Genomic DNA, 24,028 nt, shown 5'->3' on the forward strand with positions numbered 1-24,028 from the left:
TACTAAGTAGCAACAAAACTTGAAAAATCACATTTTGTCAGAAACTTGCAGCTTGAATGCTGACAAACTGACTATTCCTCCACAACTACCACTCATTGCCCTAACTAGAGTTCTTATAATGGCATTTTCTCAACTCTTAGATGCTTGGATCTTCACTTCTTTTCGGTACACTATGGATTAATAGTGTGTGGATTATATTGTTTTCCTCAGAAAGCTGTGGAAGCCATTGATTTTGTTGTACAGTAGATGAAGATTATTGGTTGTCATATTAGGGCTTATGCATGCTGTCTTGATCAGATGGCTACTAGTTATTTTATATCTCTTGTCTATCTTTCTTTCCATTGGAGTGGTTAACAAAATGAACGTAATAACAAACACGCCACTAAATATATATATTTTTAGTTATTAATTTCATCCTCTTGGGATCCAGAACAAACATTTAAGAAGTGTTGTTTGTTTGCTTTTAAATCATTTAGGCATATAACAATTATCTTGGAGGTACTCAGCATCATTCTGTTGCACTGATGTTTCATGTTGAGACAAGCCAAGGTCTTGACTCAGGGGAGAAATCTGAGATAATGTCTGGGCTTTTGCACATGTGTGGGGTGGGCTTTTCAGATGTGTTACTTACTGTATTTGTATCTGTGTAATCACTGAGTGCCTATGTGATGTAGTGATTTAAGTGTTGGACTATGATTTTGGAGAACAGGGTTTGAATCTTCACTTGGTTGTGGAAACTCACTGAGTGAGTTTGGGCAGGCCACACACACTCAGCTTCATAGGAAGGCAAAGGTAAACCCTGTCTGAACAAATCTTGCCAAGGATGCCACATGATTGGTTCTCCTTAGGGTTGCCATAAGTCAAAAATTATTTGAAGGCACACAACAACAACGTCAGTCTACTGAGAGGTCAGTGTTACTGTTTTTTTAACAAACTTGCTTTTGGGTGTTACCTATCCTATTGTTGTTTAGGACACCACCAGAACCACATGCCTTTCTTTTTTTCATGTCAAAAAGGCACACTTTGCAGAGGAGGCCCAGACAAGACGGGGAAGGCTTGGCCTGTCCCTGCTTGGTGTGCCTTTCTAAGAAGACAGTGTTGCGCAGATCTGTGGTTGGTGGAAACCTTCTCTCCCCAATTTCCATACAGTATATTGCTACTTACATGCTCAGGGAATGGGTATATATCTGTTTCGACAATGTGGCAACTAAACTTTGGAAGTCCACCTGAGGTCACTGCAGAATTGCCTCTATGGTTGATGCATGCACCCCCCCAGTAACCTGGGAAATGAATTGGCAGGCAGGCATTTGCATGCTTTGGCAGCAGCTGCATGGCATGTTCCCACTTGATCTTATAAATCCAGAAGTTTACAGGATACCCCCAGCGCTGGCCCAATTGCCTGGCTATTCTCCTAATCCAGGAGCATCTCTGGGCTGTAACCAAACCTATTTTCACATATGCTGTATGTTATCTCTGGTGTGAACTGTTGAAGTAGCACAGGTCCCTCTACAGAGTCCCTATATTGGGAGAAAGGTGGGATATAAGAAAATAAAATAATAAAATAATAGTAATGTATTCCACACCTGCCCCATTGCTACTGTTCCTCCTGAAGCCTGATTTTTGTTTATGACTCTTGCTCCTCCCATACTTTGGATCAAACATGTATTAGAACAGAGACTTCAGTCAAGAAACCAGAAGAAGACTAGGAATGGGAAGGGCAGCCATGAAAGAACTAAACAAGATCCTAAAGTGCAAGATATACAACTGAGCACTAAAGTTAGAATCGTCCAATGTGTTGTATTCCATATCACCATGTATGGATGCAAGAGCTGGAAAGTGAAGAATGTGGACAGAAAGAAGATGAACCCATCTGAGATGTAGTGCTGGAGAAGAGTACTGAGGATACCATGCATAGCCAAAAAGACAAAGAAATTGATCCTCAGACAGATCAGGGTAATGAAACTGAGACTGTCGTACTAACTTTGGCCACATCATGAGAAGGCATGATTCATTAGAAAAGACAATAATGCTAGGTAAGATAGAAGGCAGTAGAAAGAAAAGAAGACCAAATGCCAGATGGCTGGACTCAGTCAGGAAGCTCATGGGCTTGAACGTTCAGGCCCTGAGCAGAGAGGCAGAGGACAGGGGCATCTCTACAGGGGTGCAGATGGCAAGTGACACCCTAAAGGGTGGTTACATCACTGCTCCTCAAACATCTGCCTTTTGGCAGAAATGGACTAAACATTAGACTTTGTCCCTTTAAAATGCTTAAGAGATGGTGTGAGTGGAGTGAGGTTCAGTGGCAGGAGAAAGGAAAGGCCCCAGGTATTTTAAAAATCGAATTTAATTATTTATTTATTTTAATTATAAATTTAATTTTTTTAAAAAAAATAAAATTTTAAAAAATTCTTTAAAAACATCACATCACATCTTAACAAATTTTCACTTCAACCACATGAAACTATGTACCTGTAAATACATGTAGGTTGTGTGGATGGTATTGTAATTTAAAGGGATAGTTTTTAATATTGCTAGTTGTTTGTGTCACAATTGTTACCATTACATTCAGTGATATACCGGAATTACATTTTGTGAGTGACATTAGTACAAAAAGTTACCTCACCGAGTGATGCCACTGACCACATTATTGTACTTCCGCCTTATAATGTGGAATTCCACTTTTACTACTCTGGCTGCCTCCTGTTGCATTGTGGGCTTTGTAGTTCAGTGAGGCCTAAGAACTCTCTGGCTGAAAATTCTAAATGCCCCTCCTTTAAAACACTCATATAAATTAATGCTTCTTAGTCATGCTCAAAATGGAGGAAATTTTGGAATTCCTCCTGGACAGAAGGCTGAAATGTAGGACATGTCCATAAAAAGGAGGATGACTGGTCACTCTGTGCTAAATCCATGCGTGACTAGCGAGCCAACACTTAGGTAAATCCAGGGTGACCAGATGTCCTAACCACAAAGGAGGACAAGGCACTGCAAAATGTGGGACTTTCAAGAAAAATGTAGTCCATTACAAAATAAATGGTAAAAACGCTAACATAAATGTAAATCCATGCTTCTTAGTCATGCTCAAAATGGAGGAATTTTTGGAATGCCTCCTTGACAGAAAGCTGAAATGTAGGACAGGTCCTGGAAAAGGAGGACATCTGGTCACTCTGCAATAAATCTATGGTCATGGTTCATTATTCTTTCAAAACATCACCCTTTACCCAATTTTCACTTCAGTCCCATGAAACTCTGTGCATGTGAATGCACTAAGTCTGTGTGTATGATACTGTAATTTAAAGGTATAATTTTAATGTTGTTTTATGTCACAACTATTACCACAACAGTCAGTATTAATGAGTAAAAAACTACAAGCAGAATAAAGATTCTGTATGGTGTGGTATGGGACGAGGTCGATGCGGGGAGTGACACCATGAGATACCGCACTGCTGCATGGCACCAACCTAGTGACACCACTCCTTAAGGTGAACCTGTTACAGGGGTTTCGTGGCAAGATTTGTTCAGAGGTTTGCCATTCCTTTCTCCTGAGGCTGAGAGAGTGTGAGCTGCCCAAGGTCTAGTGATTCCTGAACTGTTCTAGGGATTCCCAAACTTTGGTCCTCCAGGTGTTTTAGACTTCACCTCCCAGAAGCCCCAGCCAGCTTGTCCAGTAGTCAGGAATTCTGGGAGCTGAAGTCCAAAACACCAGGAGGATCAAGGTTGGTGTTTTAATGTTGTGCTATAAAAATTTTAATGGCTTGTATTTTTGACATATTATATTTCAATTTATAACTGTTTTAATTCTTAAAATGGTTTAATAGGTTTTTAAATTTTATATTTATATGTTTTAATATTGTTATACTGTTTTTAAATTGTATTGTTTGATGCTTGTTGTTCGCCACTTTGAGTCCCTATATTGGGAGAAAGGCAGGATATTAGAAAATAATAACAATAATAATAATGAATTCTTAGATATAGCTGTCTTAGTCTGTAGAATCAGTATGTGGAGAGATCATGTGGCACCTTTGAGACTGACTGAAAGAAATTGGCAGCATGAGCTTTCCTAGATTTCAAATGACTGAAGTCTAGGAAAGCTCATGCTGCCAATTTCTTTCTTGATGTGTGTGTGTGTGTGTGTACACACACACACACACACACACACAGTCCTATAGCAGCGAACACTCGGGGGTAGCTGTGTTGGCCATTTAACACATACAAACAAAAATCCATCAGTAATACCGTTATTGGCCAACCAAAACGCATAGTATACTTGGGCTTCTTCATCAGGCAAGATGTTAGAAACCAAACAGGAGAAGAAGAAGAAAAAACCAACTGGAGATGCTAGTCAGGTGCCTGCATGTTGTTTTGGTCCTTAGTAAAGATGTTGCCAGATTGTAGCTGCAACAGGGGAGCCATGAAGAGTAGCCTGTGGACTGGGACTTCAACCAAGGTAAAACAAGTTTTTTCTTCTTAAATTTGGACTGAATGCTCATGTTTGACCTCTACACCACCCAAAGGCTCCTGATGCAAAATCGTGGAGCCTCCTTGAGGAATCCCTTGTTCTCTGCCTACAAAGAGGCTTGTGACCTCCCTGGAATGGAGACATATTGGATTGCAAAAGAGGGGTCCCTGTCGAGATGCAAATGGACTTCAAATTTCCTGGACTTTGAAAATCTCCCTATTGCCAGATGGCCAGGAGGAGGAGGAGGGGTCTGCCTGCACAAAATATATATCCTCCCCAGTCTACCATCTTTACTAAGGACTGAAACAACATGCAGGCATCTGACTAACATCTCCAGTTGTTTCCTTTCTTTCTTGTTTTAACACCTTGCCTGATGAAGAAGCCCACGGAGCTTCGAAAGCTTGCAAGAGTCTCTTGTGCATTTCGGTTGGCCAATAAAAGGGATGGCTGCTGGGTATTCTGTTCTCCAGTCTTTCTTGTCTTTGCAATGCGCTCTCGGGACGGCAGAGGGAGCCGGGCTCCTCCTTTTGCTTTTGCTTTCTCTCTCTCTCTGCTGCTGGGAGGAGGCAGCTTCCAGGGCAGCTAACCGGGGTCCTCCTCTCTTCTGCTTACCTTGCTCTCTGAGTGCTGACGCTTCCTGCAGGGCTCTCCAGCAGTTGTTTCCCCGGGAGAAAGCAGGGGCTGGGGCTCAGGAGGGCTGGGCATGCAGGGTGGGCACCCATCCCGGGCATCCCGCTCTTCTTCCTGGGGACTGCCAGCCCCTTGGCAGCAGAGGCAGCATTGTTAGGGCTGCCCTTTGGTTTCCCCTCCTCCTCCTCCTCCTCGCTGGGCTTCATCGTAGGCGGCTGGCATGGCTGGCATTGCCCCGGAGTGCAGGTGAGGAGGGCATGGAGAGGCAGGGAGGCCCGCAGGAGCAGGAGGAGAGCGGTGCCTCTGCCGGCCCCTGCCCCAGCTCCCCTTCCTCGGCCAGCTCCGAGGGCGCCTCCTTCCCTCTCTGCCCGGAGCCGGAGAAGGCGCCTGCTGCTGCTGCTGCTGCCCTGCTGGCACGGAGGCACAGCAAGAAGCGCTTCGGGCTCAAGATCTTCGGGCGCAGGTGAGAGGGAGGGAGGGAGGGAAGGCCAGGGCCACCGGAGGGGACAAGGCATGGGCATTGATGCCTCTGGTCCTGCTCACAACGAAGGGGGACATGTTCTGGGAGAACCAGGACCACGTGTGGCCTCACCCTGCACTACTAAATCCATGGCTGATCAGTGTAAAGACTCCTAGGAATGTCAAGTGATGCTTCTTAGGCTCAAAATGATGGAGGGTGTGCCTTGGAAAAAGGGGGACCAAGCCTACTAACCCCGCACTACTAAACCCCATGGTTGACTAGTTAGTCAACACTTGGGTATTACATCCAGGGTCATCCAGGTGCGTCCTGACTGCCAAGGAGGGCAAGGCGCCGCAAACACTCCTAGAAATGGACATTTATGCCTCTTAGTCCTGCTTAAAATGATGGAGGACATTTCTGGAAACAGGAAGGCCATGTCTGGCCGCCCTGCGCTACTAAATCCATGGTTGGTTAGTGAGTCAACACTTGGCTACTACTACATCCAGGGTGACCAGGTGTGTCTTAACTGCAAGAAATGTACTTTCTAGAAATAGACATTTATGCTTCTTAGTCTGGTTCAAAACAATGGAGGACATGTCCTGGAAAAAGGAAAGAAAATGAGGATGTGGCCAGTCATACAAATGTAAATTCATCCTTCCTAGTCATGCCCCAAATTTTGGGAGCCCAGAGGTCCTAAATGCAAAGGAGTACAAGGCATTGCAAAATGGAGGGCATTCAAGGAAAATGTAGGGAGATGACCAAAGAAAAGCTTAAAACACTCATGTAAATATAAATTCATGCTTCTTAGTCATGCTCAAAATGATGGAGGACATTTGGGAATTCCTCCTGGGCAGGAGGCTGAAATGTAGGACATGTCCTGGAAAAGAAGGATGTCTGGTCACCCCACTTGCATGGAAGTTAGAATAGGTTCTTACTAGACAACGTCCCCAACTCATTTTTGTATTTATTTTAGTTTCTTGTTGGTTATGCTTACATGCTGCCCAGCTGGCAATGCCGGGGATGATGGTGGTCGCTTACAAATACAGCAGGCCCGTGTTATCTGCTGATTTTTGGTTCCAGAACTCCCTGTGGATACCAGAATCCATGGATGCCCATTAAATACAATGGTCTGGTCAAGTGGAATGGTGTCCTTATATAAAATGGCAAAATCAAGGTTTGCTTTTGGGAATTTGTTTTTTCTAAATATTTTCAAACTGTGGATGGTTGAATCCATGAATAAAGAATCAGTGGATATGGAGGGCCAACTGTATGTGTATGTTTGTGAATACTGGTGGAGTGCATCTGTACAAAAGTTAGAGTTTATCTATTGGCAGGAGTAGTGTTCCTTCCGGGGGGGGGGGTGTTGTTTAAAATGGTTAATAGCTTCCAGTAAGAGTCAGACCCTGTACCCCAAAAAAAAACTCTTGCAAATTTACCTGCATTAAATTGGCTTTTGGCAAAAAGGGAAAAAAAAAAGAAAAAAAAGAAAGCACGTGAAAGAAGCTAAACATCTTATAACAATACCTTGTGGGACCATGAGTTCATCCTAGACCAGGGAATTTTTGGACTTCTAGATATTTTGGACTTTGACTCCCAGATGCATTAGTCAACATGATCAGTGATAGAGGATTGTGGGAGTTGTCTTCATAACTATCTGCAGAGCCAAAGATTTGCCACTCTATCCCAGAAGAAACTCAAAGATGGAGAAGTAGGGGGTGCAAGTCTGTTCCTCTGCACAACAGAAGGGAGGATACCCTGAAGCAGAATCATACATATATACATCATATATACATATGTATATACGTACATAACACATGCTGTTCCCATTTTCCTTAAGACTGTCCTTTTAAACATGATGCTTTATTTTATTGTTTTCACCAGAGCCCAGATGAGTGAGCTCGAGCAGTCATGCAAAACTGGGTTAGGGAATAAACTGAAACACTATTTTCATTGGCATACAGTTTGTTCATATGTTTACATGTGCCCAGCATTGTTAGCTATCCATAATAGGAAGACCTGTGATGTCATAACATAATCTGGACTACTCATATTTCACAAATTGAAACAAGAGCTCAGAAATATGTCAGCATGTGAACAGAGGCAGGTAGTTCCCAAGGACTTCACAAGTGCCATGCGTTGCTTTTGGGACTGTTCTGGCCAGGCCAATCTGACTACTGACACTTCAGCTAATACTAGAAACCTCCACTTTAGGGCTGCCAAAGGAAAAAGTGAACAAGAGGGCTCCTAGGACTTTAATGCAGGGGTGGGATTCTGGCAGTCTTCCAGAATTTTTTGAACTGAGAAACCCATCAGGCCTAGCCAGTATAGCCAATGGAGAAGAATGCTGATAGTTGTAGTTCAGCAATATCGGGACAGCCACACATTTCCCACCCTTACTTTTTCATAGTTCTGTAGTACAGGGAATATGCTGTAGGTGAAGCTTGATGACCTGCTACACCAATTCTAACAATAATCACTATAAAAAGAGCCAGAATCGATCTCCTCTTTATCATGTGGCCATCCTGCTTCTTGATCTAAATACGAACTAGGTAATTCCAGGAAAAGATGGAGGGAAGAAACATTCAGAGGCCAGGACCACCACAGCTGCAAGTTAGCAGCTAACATGGGATTGTGAGCAAGTCGGCACCGTCATGTCAAAAGTACTCCATCCAGAATTGTTGACCCAGAGTGCTGTTTGCATTCCACCTTTGTATTACATGGATACTATTTTGTACTTGTAGTCTCTAGTGCTCAACATGTGCTGACAAGCCTCTAGGGTGAATTTTATAGACATGAATTCATGTTTGTTTTCTCTGATGAAATCTTAATTTTGCTTCACCTAGATTAAAAACACACTGCAGAAATAATCCATTTTGAGACTACTTTAACTGCCCTGGCTCAGTGCTAGGGAATTCTGGGAACTGTAGTTTTGTGAGACATTTAGCCTTCACTATCAGAGAGCTCTAATGCCACAAGAAACCACAATTCCCAGGATTCCTTAGCACTGAGCCAGGGCAGTTAAAGCAGTCTCAAATGGGATTATTTCTGTAGTGTGTTTTGGACCATAGGCATTTTTAAAAAAATTTGGAGAGTTCAGATGTAAAGTCTGTAGCAGACTTTATTTGCTTGTTCCATTCTGATACCTATATTTTTGAAGGGTATTGATGATGACGTTGGAATGGTCAACTTGTTTTTATTATTTACCTATAAGTAAGAAATTCAGTTCTTTAGCCCAGAATACATCGCTAGGTATAATTTGCTGCCTGCATACCTTTTACTGATTGACTTAGGGGCTGTGTCTTTACAGCCAGATTGGGCCATGGCAACCACATGTCGTGGCCCTGATCTGGTCTTTCCAGGGCACGATAGCTACAGCGTTACGGCTTGAAGGCACTCCTCTGGCACTGCATTGTATGGACGCAGTGCCAGAGGAGCGTCGTGACACTGTGCAACACACGGCGTCATGCTGGCCTGTTGGCAGAGCCAGGGTGTGCATCATATGGACGCCATGCCCCGACTGACTGCCCCTAGGCCGGCTTTTCCTGCTGGTCTGCACAGCCTCTTAGTCTGCAGTCTCTATACTGAAACTGAGTTTCACTGTAGCTTTCATAACCATACCACCTGACTTAATTTTTGGACTTTTCTGTTTCTTACCCTTATCTCCTACTTGTTTTGGTACCACCTAATAAGAGGAAGAGTTTTGGTTAATTAGAAAGTATGCATACTTTTGTAACATTTTGGTTGTCTCAGTAAATGTATTATCCAACTGTAGGTCTTGTTCCTCCTGCAGTCATTGCTGCATGACTGTGTATTCTGTTTTTTAAAATCTTCTGATAGCGTTAGTCTTCTGACTGTGATTACACCTCCTCAGATGTATAGTACCTGACAGTAGTAGATATTCTACATTAAGTACCAAAGCTCAGTGTATATGTAAAAGTAAAAAAATATTCTATTAGGGAATGATTGTTAGCATTTGGATCCACTGTACCCTTAACTTGATGTACTGCTGATTTTTCTACTTCCTTCCATTTACAGTCATAGAGAGCTACTGGCTGAGTGGATAGAGGATGAGATATTTGGCTGGGTATAAACTATATTTTTATTTTGTTGTAAAACAATTGAAATCTATCATGAATGCTTTTGAAAAATACTGAGGACACCTTGTGAAAACCAGTAGAGCAGGTCCACTTGTGGTGGGATTTAAATACTTAGCAGAGCTTTGGCTCAACATATTGGTTCTCTTTTCTCTCCTTTCCTTGGCAAGTGTTGGATTATCCTATCCCTGGAGTAGATCTAATTATCTCACAGGCCTGACAAAAACCAGGGCACCCATAATGGCTGGAACACAGACAGAAGTATTGATGAATCATTTCTAGTTTGGACTGGGGTTGTTCTGGAGTTAACATTACACCATATATGTCCTAGTGAGCGCCATTGCTTGTTAATACAATGAATGGATTTTTTTTTTGTCCTTGCAGTTCTAATTTCTACACAGTCAATTAGATCTTATGCTTTACAACTTTAGTTTGTACAGAATTTTAAAGCTGTTAATTTTGGTAATTTGTTAGTTGGGAAACATGGTTCTTGTAAAATAGGCATTTTGTAGACGGCTGATTGTAAGCATTTGGAGCAGTGTGTAGCACACATACTCTGTATCACCTCTGAGTATTCTGTGCCTTAGAAAAGCCTATGAAATTCATGGGGTCACCATAAGGCAAAAGGTGACTTAAGGCACATACAACAGAGAGCACAAATGTCTTACAGCCAATTCACACTTTATAAGAGAAAACAGGATTGTCAATAAAGTGTGAACTGGAATTGCTTCAGCGTCATGCTTCAGAAAGCCCAAATTTGTCTACGTATATCTTTTTGGTCTATTCAGTGTTTGGAGACAACTTTTTCCCCTTTACACTTTTACTGTGCAGGCCACCAGTGCTAGGTAAAGTATGAATTGGTTTGTGGAAGGCAGGTGTAGAGACAATTGAAATGTAAGTGAACTGGATAGACAAAAAAAGAGTAGAAACCTTTCCAAGCTCTGCTGATTATTGATCTGTTTCCAATATGTGAGTGATTGCTATACCCACTCATATGCTCCAAAACATTGATCAAGTGGTACTTGATCAGCTGGGGCCCTTTAGCAATGAGAAAGAAGCATAAGCTGAACTAATGCTTCATAGAAGTGTTGCACAAGTACAGTTTCACTGCACTGAAGGGAGATCCTCAGTGTGGGATGCTTTTGGTGTAAACTGGAAGCAAGCTGTAATTTCAGCTTCAAGGGATGTAATTAGAAACCAAAAAACAGTGCCCTAGCATCTGATTAGGCTGTCAGTGATATGTTATGGCAAATGACTGGGCTAAGTAAAAAGTGATGATGGTGGCTGTTGGCCAATGTTTGTGTGTAACCATATTTGCTCATTTTTAAGAACACGTTGCACTAAATTTGCCACTGTGACATGAGGGAAGGCTGTCCAAAATACAGTGGACTTACTTTATTAATCTGCCCTAGTGGATTCTAAGATTAGATTAGAATCTAGGCATGTAATTGCTAAATGATACAGTGATCACCCATGGAAGAAAAAGACACATCTGTGATGTGTTGGAAGGGTGTGTATTTGTATTGCCTTCATTGGCCATTGCGTATCTTTGTACAGTTAAAGCCAGGTTAATAGAACCACTTATGCTGTATCTGTTGTTGTTGTTGTTGCACCTCTAAGTCATTTTTGACTTATGGCAACCCCAAGGTGAGCCTACCATAAGCTTTTCTTGGCAAGTGTCATGGGGGGGGGGGGGGGGTTGCCATTGCCTTCCTCTGACACTGAGAAAGTGTGACTTACCCAAGATCACCCAATGGGTTTTTATGCTTGAGTGGGGAATCAAACCCTGATCGCCATAGTCGTAGTCCCAACACCAGCGTGGTATAATGGCTTAAAAACCATTACACCACACTGGCACCATGCTAGAGGATTCTGAGAATTGTAGTCTTGTGAGACATTTAGCCTTCTCTGTCAGAGAGCTCTGGTGCCACAACAAACTACAAACACCGGGATGCCATAAGATTGGGCCATGACAGTTAAAGTGGTGTCAAACTCAATTAATTCTGCAATGTGGCAGCAGCTTTAGGGTGCAGCTACACTGTAGAAATAATGAATTTTGACAACATTTTCACTGCCATGGCTCTATCCTACAGAATCCACCACTCTTTGGCAGAGAAGAGTAAAGAACTTGTAAAACTACAAATCCCACAATTCCATAGGATGAAACTACAGCACTTACGCAGTTTGATACATCTACAGTGTTGAAATAATGCAGTTTGACAGCACTTTAACTGTCATGGCTCCATCCTACAGAATCCTGGGATTTGTAGTTTTGTGTCGTATCAAACTGCATTATTTCCACAGTGTAAATGCACTCCTAGTCATCAGGGGAAGGGTGATGTGGATTTATCCGAAAACAAGCTGAAGTTCCCCATATTTAAGACTTTTTCATTTAAATAACTTTGTGGATGACTTAATTTTAGTCTAGCTAATCCCCAGGAAAGGCAGTTTTTTTCTGTAACCCAGGCTTGAATGTAACATTAATAAAAGGGCACCTGGAACTATTTATTAAAAACTATCTTTAGAGGACATGTAGGGGTAGCTGTGTTGGCCATTTAGCAAATTCAAACAAAAATCTACCAAATAGTGATAGCTGTATTGGCCAACTGAAATGCATAATATACTTGTTGCAAGCTTTCAAAGATGCAGTGGCTTATTCATCAGGCAAGATGTTACAAACCAAAGAGGAGAGAAATTAGAGATGTTAGTAAGACACCTGCATTCTGTTGTTTCTGTCCTTACTTAAGATGGTATGGGGAGGGAATCTTTTGCAGGCAGGCTCCATCTCAACAAGGACTCCTCTCTTGCAAGAGCAGGAGTCCTTGTTGAGATGCAAATGGACTGTAAATTTCCTGGACTTTTAAAATCTCCCACATAGTCAGAAGGAGGAGGAGCCTGCCTGCAAAAGATGCCCTCCCCATACCATCTTAACTAAGGACAGAAACAACAGAATGCAGGCATCTTACTAACATCTCTAATTTCTCTCCTCTATGGTTTGTAACATCTTGCTTGACGAAGAAGCCAGTGGAGCTTCGAAAGCTTGCAACAAGTACTGTACTGTATATTTTGCATTTCGGTTGGCCAATAAAGATATCATTGTCTGGTGGATTTTTGTTTGAATTTGCCTTTAGAGGGTTTGTCTTTTGCCTACATGAAGCTGCTGTTTCTTTCTCTCAATCCTTAAACTTGAAACATTACTTTGATCTCATGAGGTGAGGTGGATTGTTGCTTTTTTCTTCAACCATTTCATCCCTGTTCTCCTCTAGTATGGACAGTTTTGGCCCTTCCTAAATCTTTGGCCTACATCTCCCATCATATTTAACCACCATATGGAGGGATTATGGGGTTGTAGACCAAAAACTTCTGGAGGAACACAGTCCCTTCCCCCCCCCCCCACACCACTCTAGAAGAATCTTAGCCAGAAAATTAGTTCAGTGATTGCGGACCTTATATTTTGGTATCAAAGTTCCAAAAAGAGCTGTTTGGGTTTTGCTTCATTTGTAAGAATGTTGTCCTAAGTCTTACTTGTCCCCTTTTATTCTTTTATCTCATTTGAGCCCCTTTAGTGGAAAGAACATAGAGGTCATTGCACCCTACTTGTGATGGCAGCTGGCGGTTGAAAGTCAACATGTTTTTGTTTGCTCTTTGTTGTGATATCGTTGCAGCAGCAGTTCAGTACATCTTCCTATGTCTTCTTTCTGGAAAGTCACTGATTATATAACTGTAAATGGGGTTGCATGTGTCTTTGATGGGAACCAGGAGCTATGTAGAAAGCAAAATGGGTAGAAGAGTCATTTTCTTGTAACATTAGGTAGGAGGATACTTGCTGTCTTGGACAATTGTATTGAGCAGGGAGAATCAGTTTGAAAGTACTTGGATACATCTAATGCAGTCTGACAGTACTTTAACTGTCATGGCTCCATCCTACAGAATCCTGGGATTTGCAGTTTTGTGAGGCACCAGTACTCTTTGGCAGAGAAGCCTACAGACTTTTTAAAACTCCAGATCACAGGACTCCATAGTATGGAGCTACAGCACTTAAAGTGGTATCAAACTGCATTATTTCTGTAGTGTAAATGCCTATTCTCTGTGTTTGTGCCTGAGTAGATGGATGCTCTTGGCTGAAAATTTATCCTGCTTTGCTGTGCAAGTCATCCCGCCATTGTAAGGATGTTTAGCAAGACCAGTGTGATTCACCTTTTTAAATCATGGGATGGGATGATCCTAGAAATCATGAGACATGGTAGCATTGCATTTGTATCTTCTAGTAACAAGCTTTTCAAACACAGTCTGCTAATTTTTTCAGTTCTTTAACCCTGAGAAGCAAGCTAGCATGCTTGTGTCCTCCCCCCCCCCCCTTGATCTACAAGCTTTTAATAAATAGATCGGTCAATTTAAGTTTTAGTGGTTTAACAATGAGAGCAAGTTCTAACTAGGGCTGTGAATTTAGGTCCTGATTACTCATTTTTGAGGCTATTTTGGTTCTGATGATTTACTATTAAAGAGAATTAAAAAAAGGAAAGGTCACCTTTGGTTTGTTTTTTTTAAAACAGTGAGTGGTTGTTTTATTAAACTGCAAGTTATATCAAGTGTCATTGAGTACCTGAGTGAGCACCTATATTTAGCAATATCCATGCACATTTAAATGTTTTTGGTTAAAGGACAATTGATTGATCTACTGAAATTGTGGAATTTCCATGCTAATGTATTATCCATCTCTGAAATAGAATAGAACAGGATGGATTTGATGAAAGAGTGTCCATGTGCTCTTCAGAGCTCAGAAATGTTAGGCTCTTGGATCACAGTTCCCAGAATTCCCTAGGCATGCTGGTTCAAGGTTTGTGCAAGTTGTAGTTCAAAAAAGTAATTTTTCCAAGCCCTAGTTTCTAGGCTAGAATCATTCTAGCAGTGCTTGCATTCATTAGGACTACTGTGTTAGAATGATTTCTGAGGAAATAATGGCATAAATGCAGCATTCAGAGGCTTCATTGATGTGGTCAGTTAGTAGCTAGCTATACATACTTGATTGATTGGAGTACTGGAGAAAATCTAAGTATGATGTTTCATTTACTGGAAGATGGAAGGGGAAGATGTTGGCATGAATGCCATAAAAGGAGAGTACATCTGAGGCATTGTACAGATAGTTTACACTTTCATTTTGGACTGGCTGTTGACTTGAGGGTTGATGACTTGGTGGGTATTACACAGCTGCTGTTCCAATACTAAGCTTTTCCACTAGCAATCACCCAAGGCACTGACTCACCTCAGTTTTTTACTGACTATAGAACTTAGATTTGTGTTTTATAGGTACATGCCAATTAGCTGCCTATTACAAGAATTAGTAGACTGAAATGCTAGTAGACTAGATCTCTTTCTAATTTTCTGGGTGCTACCTCTTGGACATTTAGAAATGTACTTGTGTAAGGCGGAGAAACAGTGTAATTAGACACATTCAATTGGTGGGATTGGGTATTTTAAGAACTGATACATATACATAAAACTTTACCAGAGCTTGGAAAAGTTACCTTTTTGGATTGTAGCTCTCAGAATCCCCAGGCATATAAAAAAAGCCAGTTTTTCAAACTCTGAATTTGAATGTGCATATGTATCGGGGCACTACATATGCATCTACTGTTTGTGCCCATTCCCTGTTGGTAACTATGACCTAAATCCAAGTGGTAGTCCCGATTAGAACAAGCCCCCTAGTCAGTGAAACTTATACATGGACTTAGCAAATTCCGCTTTAGTTGGAACTAATGTTTTTATGTTCCTCTTGCCTTTTCTGACATTCTTATCTTTTTAAAAAAGACTCCACCCTTCTTGAGCATTGGTATGTAAACTCATTGGGTTTTAAATTTTTGCTTTAAAAGGACTCCATAGATTATTCAACCAGTAGGTACAGGCAAGAGCCCAAACTTCTACAGTGACTGCTGGGTCCATCTTTGCATATTTATGAGTTCAGCCAGAGACTGAGCCTACAGTACTTAATTTCCAGAGAGCCATCTGGGACAGGTATATATTGGTGGCAAGTGATGTAACTACAAGACCATTTTATTGCAGTACTCTTTCTCATCATTGAAAAGTACTTTTTTCTGATATCAAGGAAGACAAACACTGTCTTGACATTGTTCTGGAATCACAGCCAGGTACTACTAGGCAAATCATACAGACCAGCAGTTCCCAGTCTTGAGTCCCCAATTATTGCTGGACTTTAGCGCCACCCAGCATGGCCAGTGGTGCCAATTTGAGGACTTCCAATCCAACAACACATGGAGGCTCACATGATTGGGAAAACAGAATCAGATTGTGCGTGACTATAAAGCCATCTTTGCTGGAAACTTTCCCTGTGTGGAGATTAGTCATACCTTGTCTCACCTGATTTGCTGCTTCACCTGAAATGCTATTCTGCTGCTCTAGGGTGATTCCATACATCCCTAGGAATTTCAACTTGCCTCTCCTTTGCTGAATTCCTTACATTTTTAAAGTGTTGGTTCCTTTGGTTTACCCGTCTTCAGTCAGACTGGCCCTTAGAGAAGCCATTTGCCAATTGTGAAAGGCTGCTCTGTGTTTAAGGAGATACATCTGGATTTTATTGCATGCATTTTGCCACCAATGGTGGTGGCTGGGTGCAGCTCAGTTAACTTCCGGCTAGAATCTGAGCTCAGCCAGCCTCTTTTCAAAACCGGGAAGCTCCCGGTTTTGCAAATTGGCTGGCTGAACTCAGATTCTAGCTGACAGTTACCCAGGCTGAACCTGGCCGGAGGCATCGGTGGCAAAATGCATGTGATAAAATCTGTATCCCGAATTCGAATTGAAATCGGCAGCGGTAAGTCGCATTTTGTTACTGTGCACTAATCGCCTAGGAATGTCAGACAGCAGCTAATGCACCTGAAAATAAATAAATAAATACAGTAGTGACCTTGAAATGAGTAGGCACAAACATGTTTAGCTGGGCTCAGTATAGGAGAGGAGCCAGGTTTCTATAAGCATCTGCACTTAGGGGAGGCTTCTACAGGAGACTTTGGCCTGTTACAGACTGCCAGAATAAAGCTGCTTCGGGTCTCTTTGGAGGTATGCTGTTTAAATGATGCATGCATCCTAAGAATCCGGAAGCTGCACCAAAGCTGCACTCCAGTGCTTAGGAATGGAGTGTGGCTTTGGCGCGACCTCCGGACTCTTAGGACCCATGCATCATTTAAATAGCATACCTCCAAAGAGACCCGAAGCAGCTTTATTTTGGCAGTCTGTAACAGGCCTTTGACAGCTTAACCTCTTCCACTAAAAAGGACCAGGAGCCAAGTAGCACTTGCTGAAATTATCTCTTCTATGCAACACTTTAAAGGTATAGAGACCTTTTTTTATATAATACTGGATCTGGCAGCTTTAAAACACATATTTGCTGCTGGTGTGGAGAAAAGCCTTGCAAATGTACATTCCCCATTCTTGCACAGCTGCCACTCTCTCCTGATCCTGGTCAAGCCAATCCACAAATATTGCTGAGCAGTTGTACCAGCATCTAGTCCCCTTTGCTGTCATTGCACTACTGCCTCCTACTGGAAAGATTTTGGTGCCTTCTGCAACAGCAAAACCATAAACACTAAATATCTCTGCTTGGCAGAGATGAGCAATACAACTGGATAGCAGTTATTCTTGGTGCTATTTTTCTATTGGCCTTAATTCTGAAAGAGGAGAAGAGTTAGTGCACGCCACAGTCTTTTAGCTCTTGTAAAAGTTACATCTTTAGACGATAAATATCAACTCTTTAAGCTGGTTTGTGTACTTACCATGCTGAATAGATAGTCTGGGAATTGCAGCTCCAAAAAAGTAACATCTCTAATCTCTGATCTCTGATCTTAGTATATATGGGGTGGGGGTGTGGGGATGTGCTTATACATTATTTTGTTCACACTTCTGGCAGGAGAGGAGATTTGAGGGGAGACAGGATTTGATTGCAGCATGCTAGCATGTTCCTCTAGCTAGGGGACAGTTTTCACTGTCTCCTCTGTCTTCCAGAGAGTTGTGCTTGCTGCATTTGAATCTAGAAGTTATATGCACTCGTGATGGGGGGCTTATGACTGGTCACTTGGAGGGCATTTTTGCTTGCCATAGGCAACCAGTAAATGGCAGATTACAGAACTTGGATATATAGTTGTAAGATGGTTGCATACTGTGAGTGATTCACCTTTCCCTAGTGGGATTAGACAGTTAATTTCTCTTTGACACTTGATATAAAATTGGTTTTTCCCCCCACTGAAGTCATTAACAAACATCAGTGTTCTGTCAGACATCATCTGATGAGAAACCATCTGCTTTATATCTTTAGTATATTTGGTTATCTGTACTTATTTGTTTTATTCTGCATTATGTGTGTGGGAGGGAGGATTTCATTATAGTTTTGTATTATATTTTAGTATTTTATATTGGAACAGGGATAACTGTTTTATTGGGTTGGCCTGGATGGCCCTTGTGGTCTCTTCCAACTCTATGAATCTATGATTCTGTGACTATAAAGTGATAGTACATGGAAGGTGCTATATAAATAAACAACAATAACAAGAAACCAGGATAGATATAGTCAGTTCTGCAAGAAACTAGCAGTTGCCCATATACTCTTTTATTACAGTTTCCATCATGGCGCTGATGGTAGTTGAAGTCTAGCAGTATCTGGAGAGGCACGGGTTCTCCACCCCTGAGAAATAGTAGCCACAGGTCCATTCAGCTTGGTAATTAGATATCAACTCAGTGAGCTTCAGACTGAAAGAAGATGGATGAAGCTTGTTTTCTGTTATTCTAGCAGGTAGGATCCAAACCAATGTATTCCATTTACAAGAAAGCAGGTTTTGACTAAAAATTAAGGTGAACATCTTTAGCAGTGAAATGAAATATCTAAAAAGATGGTGGACTCTCCATTTGAGTTTTTACAATAGATGTTAGACGACAAGTTGTCAGACATGTTTTAGCTTATGGATTCCTGCATTGACACTGGATTGGACCAGATATTTGTTGGAGCCCCACAAACCATACATTTCTGTAAAAACACTTAAAAATGAGAAGGGCACATGACTGGACTCTTTCTTTTGACTCCAGAAACAATACAGTGCTGGTAAAGAGTAACTGAGAGAAAAGTGAATTTTCAGTTTTCATTTGTGGCCTTTGTATTCAAGGGTCACACACTAAATACTGACACCAAAATTCTCTGGTGCCTCTGTTCTGGTGAAGAATAATAAGAGACACAGTTAGAGGTGTCTTGCTGTGATACACCAGCACATTCTATGGTAATAGCATGAATATGGCACCCACAACATTTTTCTTGGTAAGACATTTGTTCTTTTGACCAAGAGGTGGGTGTGGGGCTGGGTAAGAGGAAGAGGCAACTTCCTCTAAACCCAGAGCTGCTGTAGGTTGGGCTCCTGCATTTTGACAGCAGACCTATTTTTATATCTTGTAATTGTCTTAAGGGAAGTGTTGAATAATTGGCTCCAGCACTGATTGAGGGAAATGCGTGATACGTGTATCTGGGTTGTAGCTTGGTAATTCTTCTAACTGGGCTGACAGAGTTGCAGATGGTGAAGATTAAATGGCTTTTTTGAATTTTCCAGTTGTCTTGAAGAGACACTTTCAAAATAATGATTAGGTGCCAACAGGGAAATATGACAACTCATTCTCATTTTGTGTTTTGCACCAGGCCGTGAAAATAAGATGTAAAAACACTGAATCTGACAGCCATCGCTAATATGAATGATGTTGGAGTCTTGTAGGGCTAAGGATGTCTCTAATATACCTGATAGAGGAGCAAGCAGAAAAAGAACTGCTGTCTAGAACTTTTGTAAAGCAAAGCTCCTGTCTCTTCAGTGATATTGCTTAGTTTCACTGTCAGGTCTGTATCCCCCCCCCCCCCAACCGCCCAACGTGGAAGAAAAACATAAGATACAGCATAGCTACTCTCTTTTCGGGAATGTGGACAGAGTGTCACATTTGAAGTATGGAAGGGAGAGAGGAGATTGACTTCAGATGCCTCTGCTCAACCAAGGAAGTTCAGCTAAGTGACCTTGGAGGAGAAACTCTCGCTGAGCTCAAACTGCTCTGCACCTTTTTGTCAGCCTGATACTATTTTTTTGAGGCATGTGATCAGAATCAAATAAAAACATTACCTGGGGTTTTCTTTTTGATCTGTAGAATACAATATTCCATTCTCTGATCACTACAGCCATCTGGTACTGAATTTGCAGTGTTGGGTATCAGACACAAAAAGGGGGCATACTTGACAAAAAAGCAGGAGCAATGAGCTTGGAATGAGAAAGTCTGGTGGATTAAAAGACATAGCAAAAGCCTTCCCTATCAAAAGATAGGAAGAATCATCTGGAGAAGGGAAGTGGAAAACATCCTGGATGACATTCTCACCTCTAAGATGCAGCAAAATGAAATGGGATCTGAATGTAAACAGCAAAGAGGAAAGAGGAATAAATTCCAGCAAGGCTTGTATGTTTAAAAATTTGGTTGTATGGGCAGGGGCAGGACAGTGGGTGATGTACATTGCTTTAACTGCAATTGCATCAATCTCAAGCAGTTGCTCATCTTAGACAGCTTTTAATTTATGGTTTCTGGGGAAGGCAGTGGTGAATGGATGGGCTGGAACTTAGGTCCCGAACAGACAGGCCAAAATAAAGCTGCTTTGGGTCACTTTGGAGGTATGCTGTTTAAATGACGCACACATTTTAAGAGGCCAGAAGCTGCTGCACAGCTGTGCTCCAGTCCTTAGGCCTGGATGCATGCATCATTTAAACAGCGTACCTCCAAAGTGACCTGAAGCAACTTAATTTTGGCCTGTCTGTTCAGGCCTTTAGTTTCTGAACACAGAGATATGTGCCAGTGTTGTTATTTCTGATTTGGTGGATTTTAGATGTTGCGGTTCATGTGAGAAGCACCTTGTCAGGAAGGCAAACACAGTTTACTTTGCTATCTGAATCTGGTGCTCAGGTGAAACTTCCTGAGCCTTGAATACCAGGAGACTTATTTATTATTCACTTAGGACCTGTACAGACCAGCACTTTGTGCCCGTCTGTGGGCAGAGTCAGGGCTCAGCATCCTGACAATGCTTGCCCTATCTCCACCCCCATGGCGCCATGAAGGTGATTTTTAACACCTTTGCCTGATGAAGAAGCCAGTATGCTTCGAACGTTTGCATCATATATTTTGTGCATTTTTGTAAAATGGTCCAATAGAAGTATCACTGTTTTGTGGTTTCTGGACATTATTGTACTTGTAACTGAGGGGCTGTACAGATTGCCCCTAAGGGGCAGCAGGAGGCCCCCCATTTCCTGGGCGGATTGGGGTCATGGCAACCTCCAGCACTGTGTCCAAATGAAGGGGCACCATAGAGTTGCACCACCATGGCTATGGTGCTCCTTTTGCCAGATCAGGGCTGCGGCGTGAGGTTGCCATGACCCCAATCCGCCCAGGAAACGGGGGGCCTCCTGCTGCCCCTTAGGGGCAATCTGTACAGCCCCTCAGTTACATAGTACAATAACGTCCAGAAACCAGAAAACAATGATACTTTTATTGGACCATTTTACAAAAATGCACAAAATATATGATGCAAACGTTCAAAGCATATTGGCTTCTTCATCAGGCAAAGGTGTTAAAAATCATATAGGGGAAGGAAAAGTATGATGATGTTAGAGTCACAGAAATTTTGTCAAGATATTGCTGTTGTTCTCATTTAAGATGTTATGGAGGGATATCCATGTAGGCAGAGGCTATTCCTCCCCTTTGGCTATGTGGGCTCTGCGAGACAAGGAGTCTTAAAGACCAGGAAATAAAATAAGTTAATTTAAGAAGCCAGCGGAGCTTTGAAAGCTTGTATCATTTATTTTGTTCATTTTGGTTCAGGTCCCAGAAGCCCCACCCAATGTGGCTGATGGCAAGGGACTGTGCAAACTGAAATCCATTAGCCTGGGAGGCTAGAATGTTCCCTCCCTTGCTTTAGGCAGATGCCTGAAAAATGTGGCTTTTGGGTATTAGATTGGGAAACTGCCTTAGTGATCCTTCATGTTTTGCTACAGCAGCAATAAGCTGACTTCTGCATACATTCTTAATATACATAGTTTATCTCATTTTATAGTTGGTTATTTTGCATACCTGGTTCTTTCCCTGTGGAAGGAGCATGCTCAGAGCCCTGGGAATAACCATCCACTGACTACTGAAGACCTTGGGGGCACAGTTTCATATTGTATTCCATGTCACCATTACACTTTGCCAATAAAAATTTCAAGCTTGGTCTTCAGATCCAAAAGGACAAGAAAGTTGCTTTAAAGGATAACGGTACATAAAAAATGCTTTATATTTTTAAATGCATTTGTGGTGGTTTACACTTGCCAATGGGCAGCATGTGCATGACTAGTGGTAGAAAGAGGATGTGAGCTGGGAACTGATCACATTCCTGTTTGATGTACAAGAAGTATAAATATAATTTACCTTCATATAATCTGGTCTTGAGTGGGAGCAAGGTATGTAGAGCCTTGTAGAATGGGAATTTTCGTTAAGGTGGATTATGTTGCACTATTGATTTTCTAATCAATATGCTGTTGAGGCTCAAATCTGAGTGACACTCATATACCTTCTGCAACCTAGACACTTAACTATAAATCTGTAGGTGGGGGTGAAGGGGATGACTGGGTCAGCTGTATTTCTCAATAGTGAGGAAAGTGCATTCCCCACAGTTGTTATTATTGTTGTTGTTTTGGTACACAAGAAGTCTGTGTTCACATTCATATGAGTACATTTCTTCAGGATGAGCAGAAATTTACTGGGAGCATGTGATTCAGATTACAAACATTTGAAAAAGGGAAATTAACAAACTTGAAAGTCAGTGGGAAGGTGAGCCTGAAGAAAAATATCCCACACAATCTAGCTGTGTGGTGTTGGTATGCCATTAGTAGAGTGACATGGGCATGTAAGGGAGATTTTGAAGACTCTGGTTTGTGGGATCCCCCCCAATGCTTAGCAAGGGTGTAAGTTTGTGTGCATAAATGTTACACATTAGCTGAAATGTAACAGCCAAACATTTGCTTACCTGACTACTGGTTACTCTGGGTGGGTGTAGGTAGATAGTTAGCTGTGAATCCTTATTGTTAACTTTATTTATTCACTAAAATCGATCTATAGCCCACCCTTTTATCACAAGATCTCTGGGCAGAACATGTTTAAAATCAATACTGACAAATCAAAACAACTTAAAACCATAAAAATAATTTGAATATACTAAAAAGGTATTAAGCATGCTGACAAATTTAAAATCTATTAAAAAGATTACATTTAAAACCATGTTCATAAATACTTTAGGATAAATTACTTTGGCTCCAAAGGCTTTTACATGAACATCCATGTTTTATTTATGCCAGTGACTAAATAAAGCCAGTGTTTGCTCTGATGGGGCCTCCATGGGGAGGGCATTCCACTACTTTATTTATATTCCACTCTTTTTCCAAAACTGGGTTTCAAGGCACTAGCATGCTGAATTCTGCATGCAGTACCAAGTTCTTTATTTGTGCAGGATATGGAAGAATGTGTAGTATGCCCAGTTGAGCAGGAAGAAGTCATGAGTGCTAGGGACAACAATGAGAAGGGATGAGTATTGTGTGTGTGTGTGGGGGGGGGGTTAATCTTTTTTGCTCCAGGGCATGACATACCATGAGACAGTTTGTAAGGAGATGTGGTAAACCCTCTAAATTTAGCCTTCATCTGTACTCCTTTGGAGCTGTGGTTTCTTTTTGTGTTTCTGATCCCTGGTGACCCCCTCCCAATTGACTCTTAACTTAAACCCACACTTTTTCACTTTCTTCATGAGGTGGAGTTGTTTTCTTCTTGAAGGTTGTTTCAGATGTGATCAGCACAGCCGTGGGTGAAGGTCACTGCCTCAGACAAATGTCTTGCATGCTTTATCTGTACTTTGCTGTCATTCTAAATTATGAAATGGGTCTGGGCTTTTATTTCACTCTATCTAGTGGAATCTGTGCACTGTGTGCATTCATGTACCACTAGCATGTGATAATTAATGCTGGGACCATTTAAGTAACTAGGGCCTGTTACAGACTGCCAAAATAAAGCTGCTTCGGGTCTCTTTGGAGGTATGCTGTTTAAATGATGCATGCATTCTAAGAATCCGGAAGCTGCACCAAAGCTGCACTCCAGTGCTTAGGAATGGAGTGTGGCTTTGGCACGACCTCCGGACTCTTAGGACCCATGCATCATTTAAATAGCATACCTCCAAAGAGACCCAAAGCAGCTTTATTTTGGCAGTCTGTAACAGGCCTAGGTAAAGTTTTGAGAGGTGGGACAAGGCTACTTCTGTAGTTTGCCCTTTCCACTGATAAACAAAACAATGAT

General features: G+C 41.7%; 1 protein-coding gene across 2 annotated transcripts in view; it reads left to right on the top strand.

Moving 5' to 3' along the window:
• Window positions 1–5,123: 5,123 nt before the first annotated feature.
• Window positions 5,124–24,028, top strand: part of LOC149314640 (diacylglycerol kinase zeta-like) — a 134,146-nt gene continuing 115,241 nt past the window's right edge. For both annotated transcript variants that reach the window (XM_089521533.1, XM_089521534.1), the window contains exon 1: window positions 5,124–5,552. In XM_089521533.1, the coding sequence (XP_089377659.1) occupies window positions 5,347–5,552 (206 nt within the window). In that variant the 5' untranslated portion in view covers window positions 5,124–5,346. The remainder of the gene's footprint in view (window positions 5,553–24,028) is intronic.

This window comes from Sceloporus occidentalis, unplaced genomic scaffold, assembly GCF_023333645.1.
Source record: "Sceloporus occidentalis isolate IW3139 unplaced genomic scaffold, rSceOcc1.0.p SCAF_4, whole genome shotgun sequence".
NCBI classification, from domain to species: Eukaryota; Metazoa; Chordata; class Lepidosauria; order Squamata; family Phrynosomatidae; genus Sceloporus; species Sceloporus occidentalis.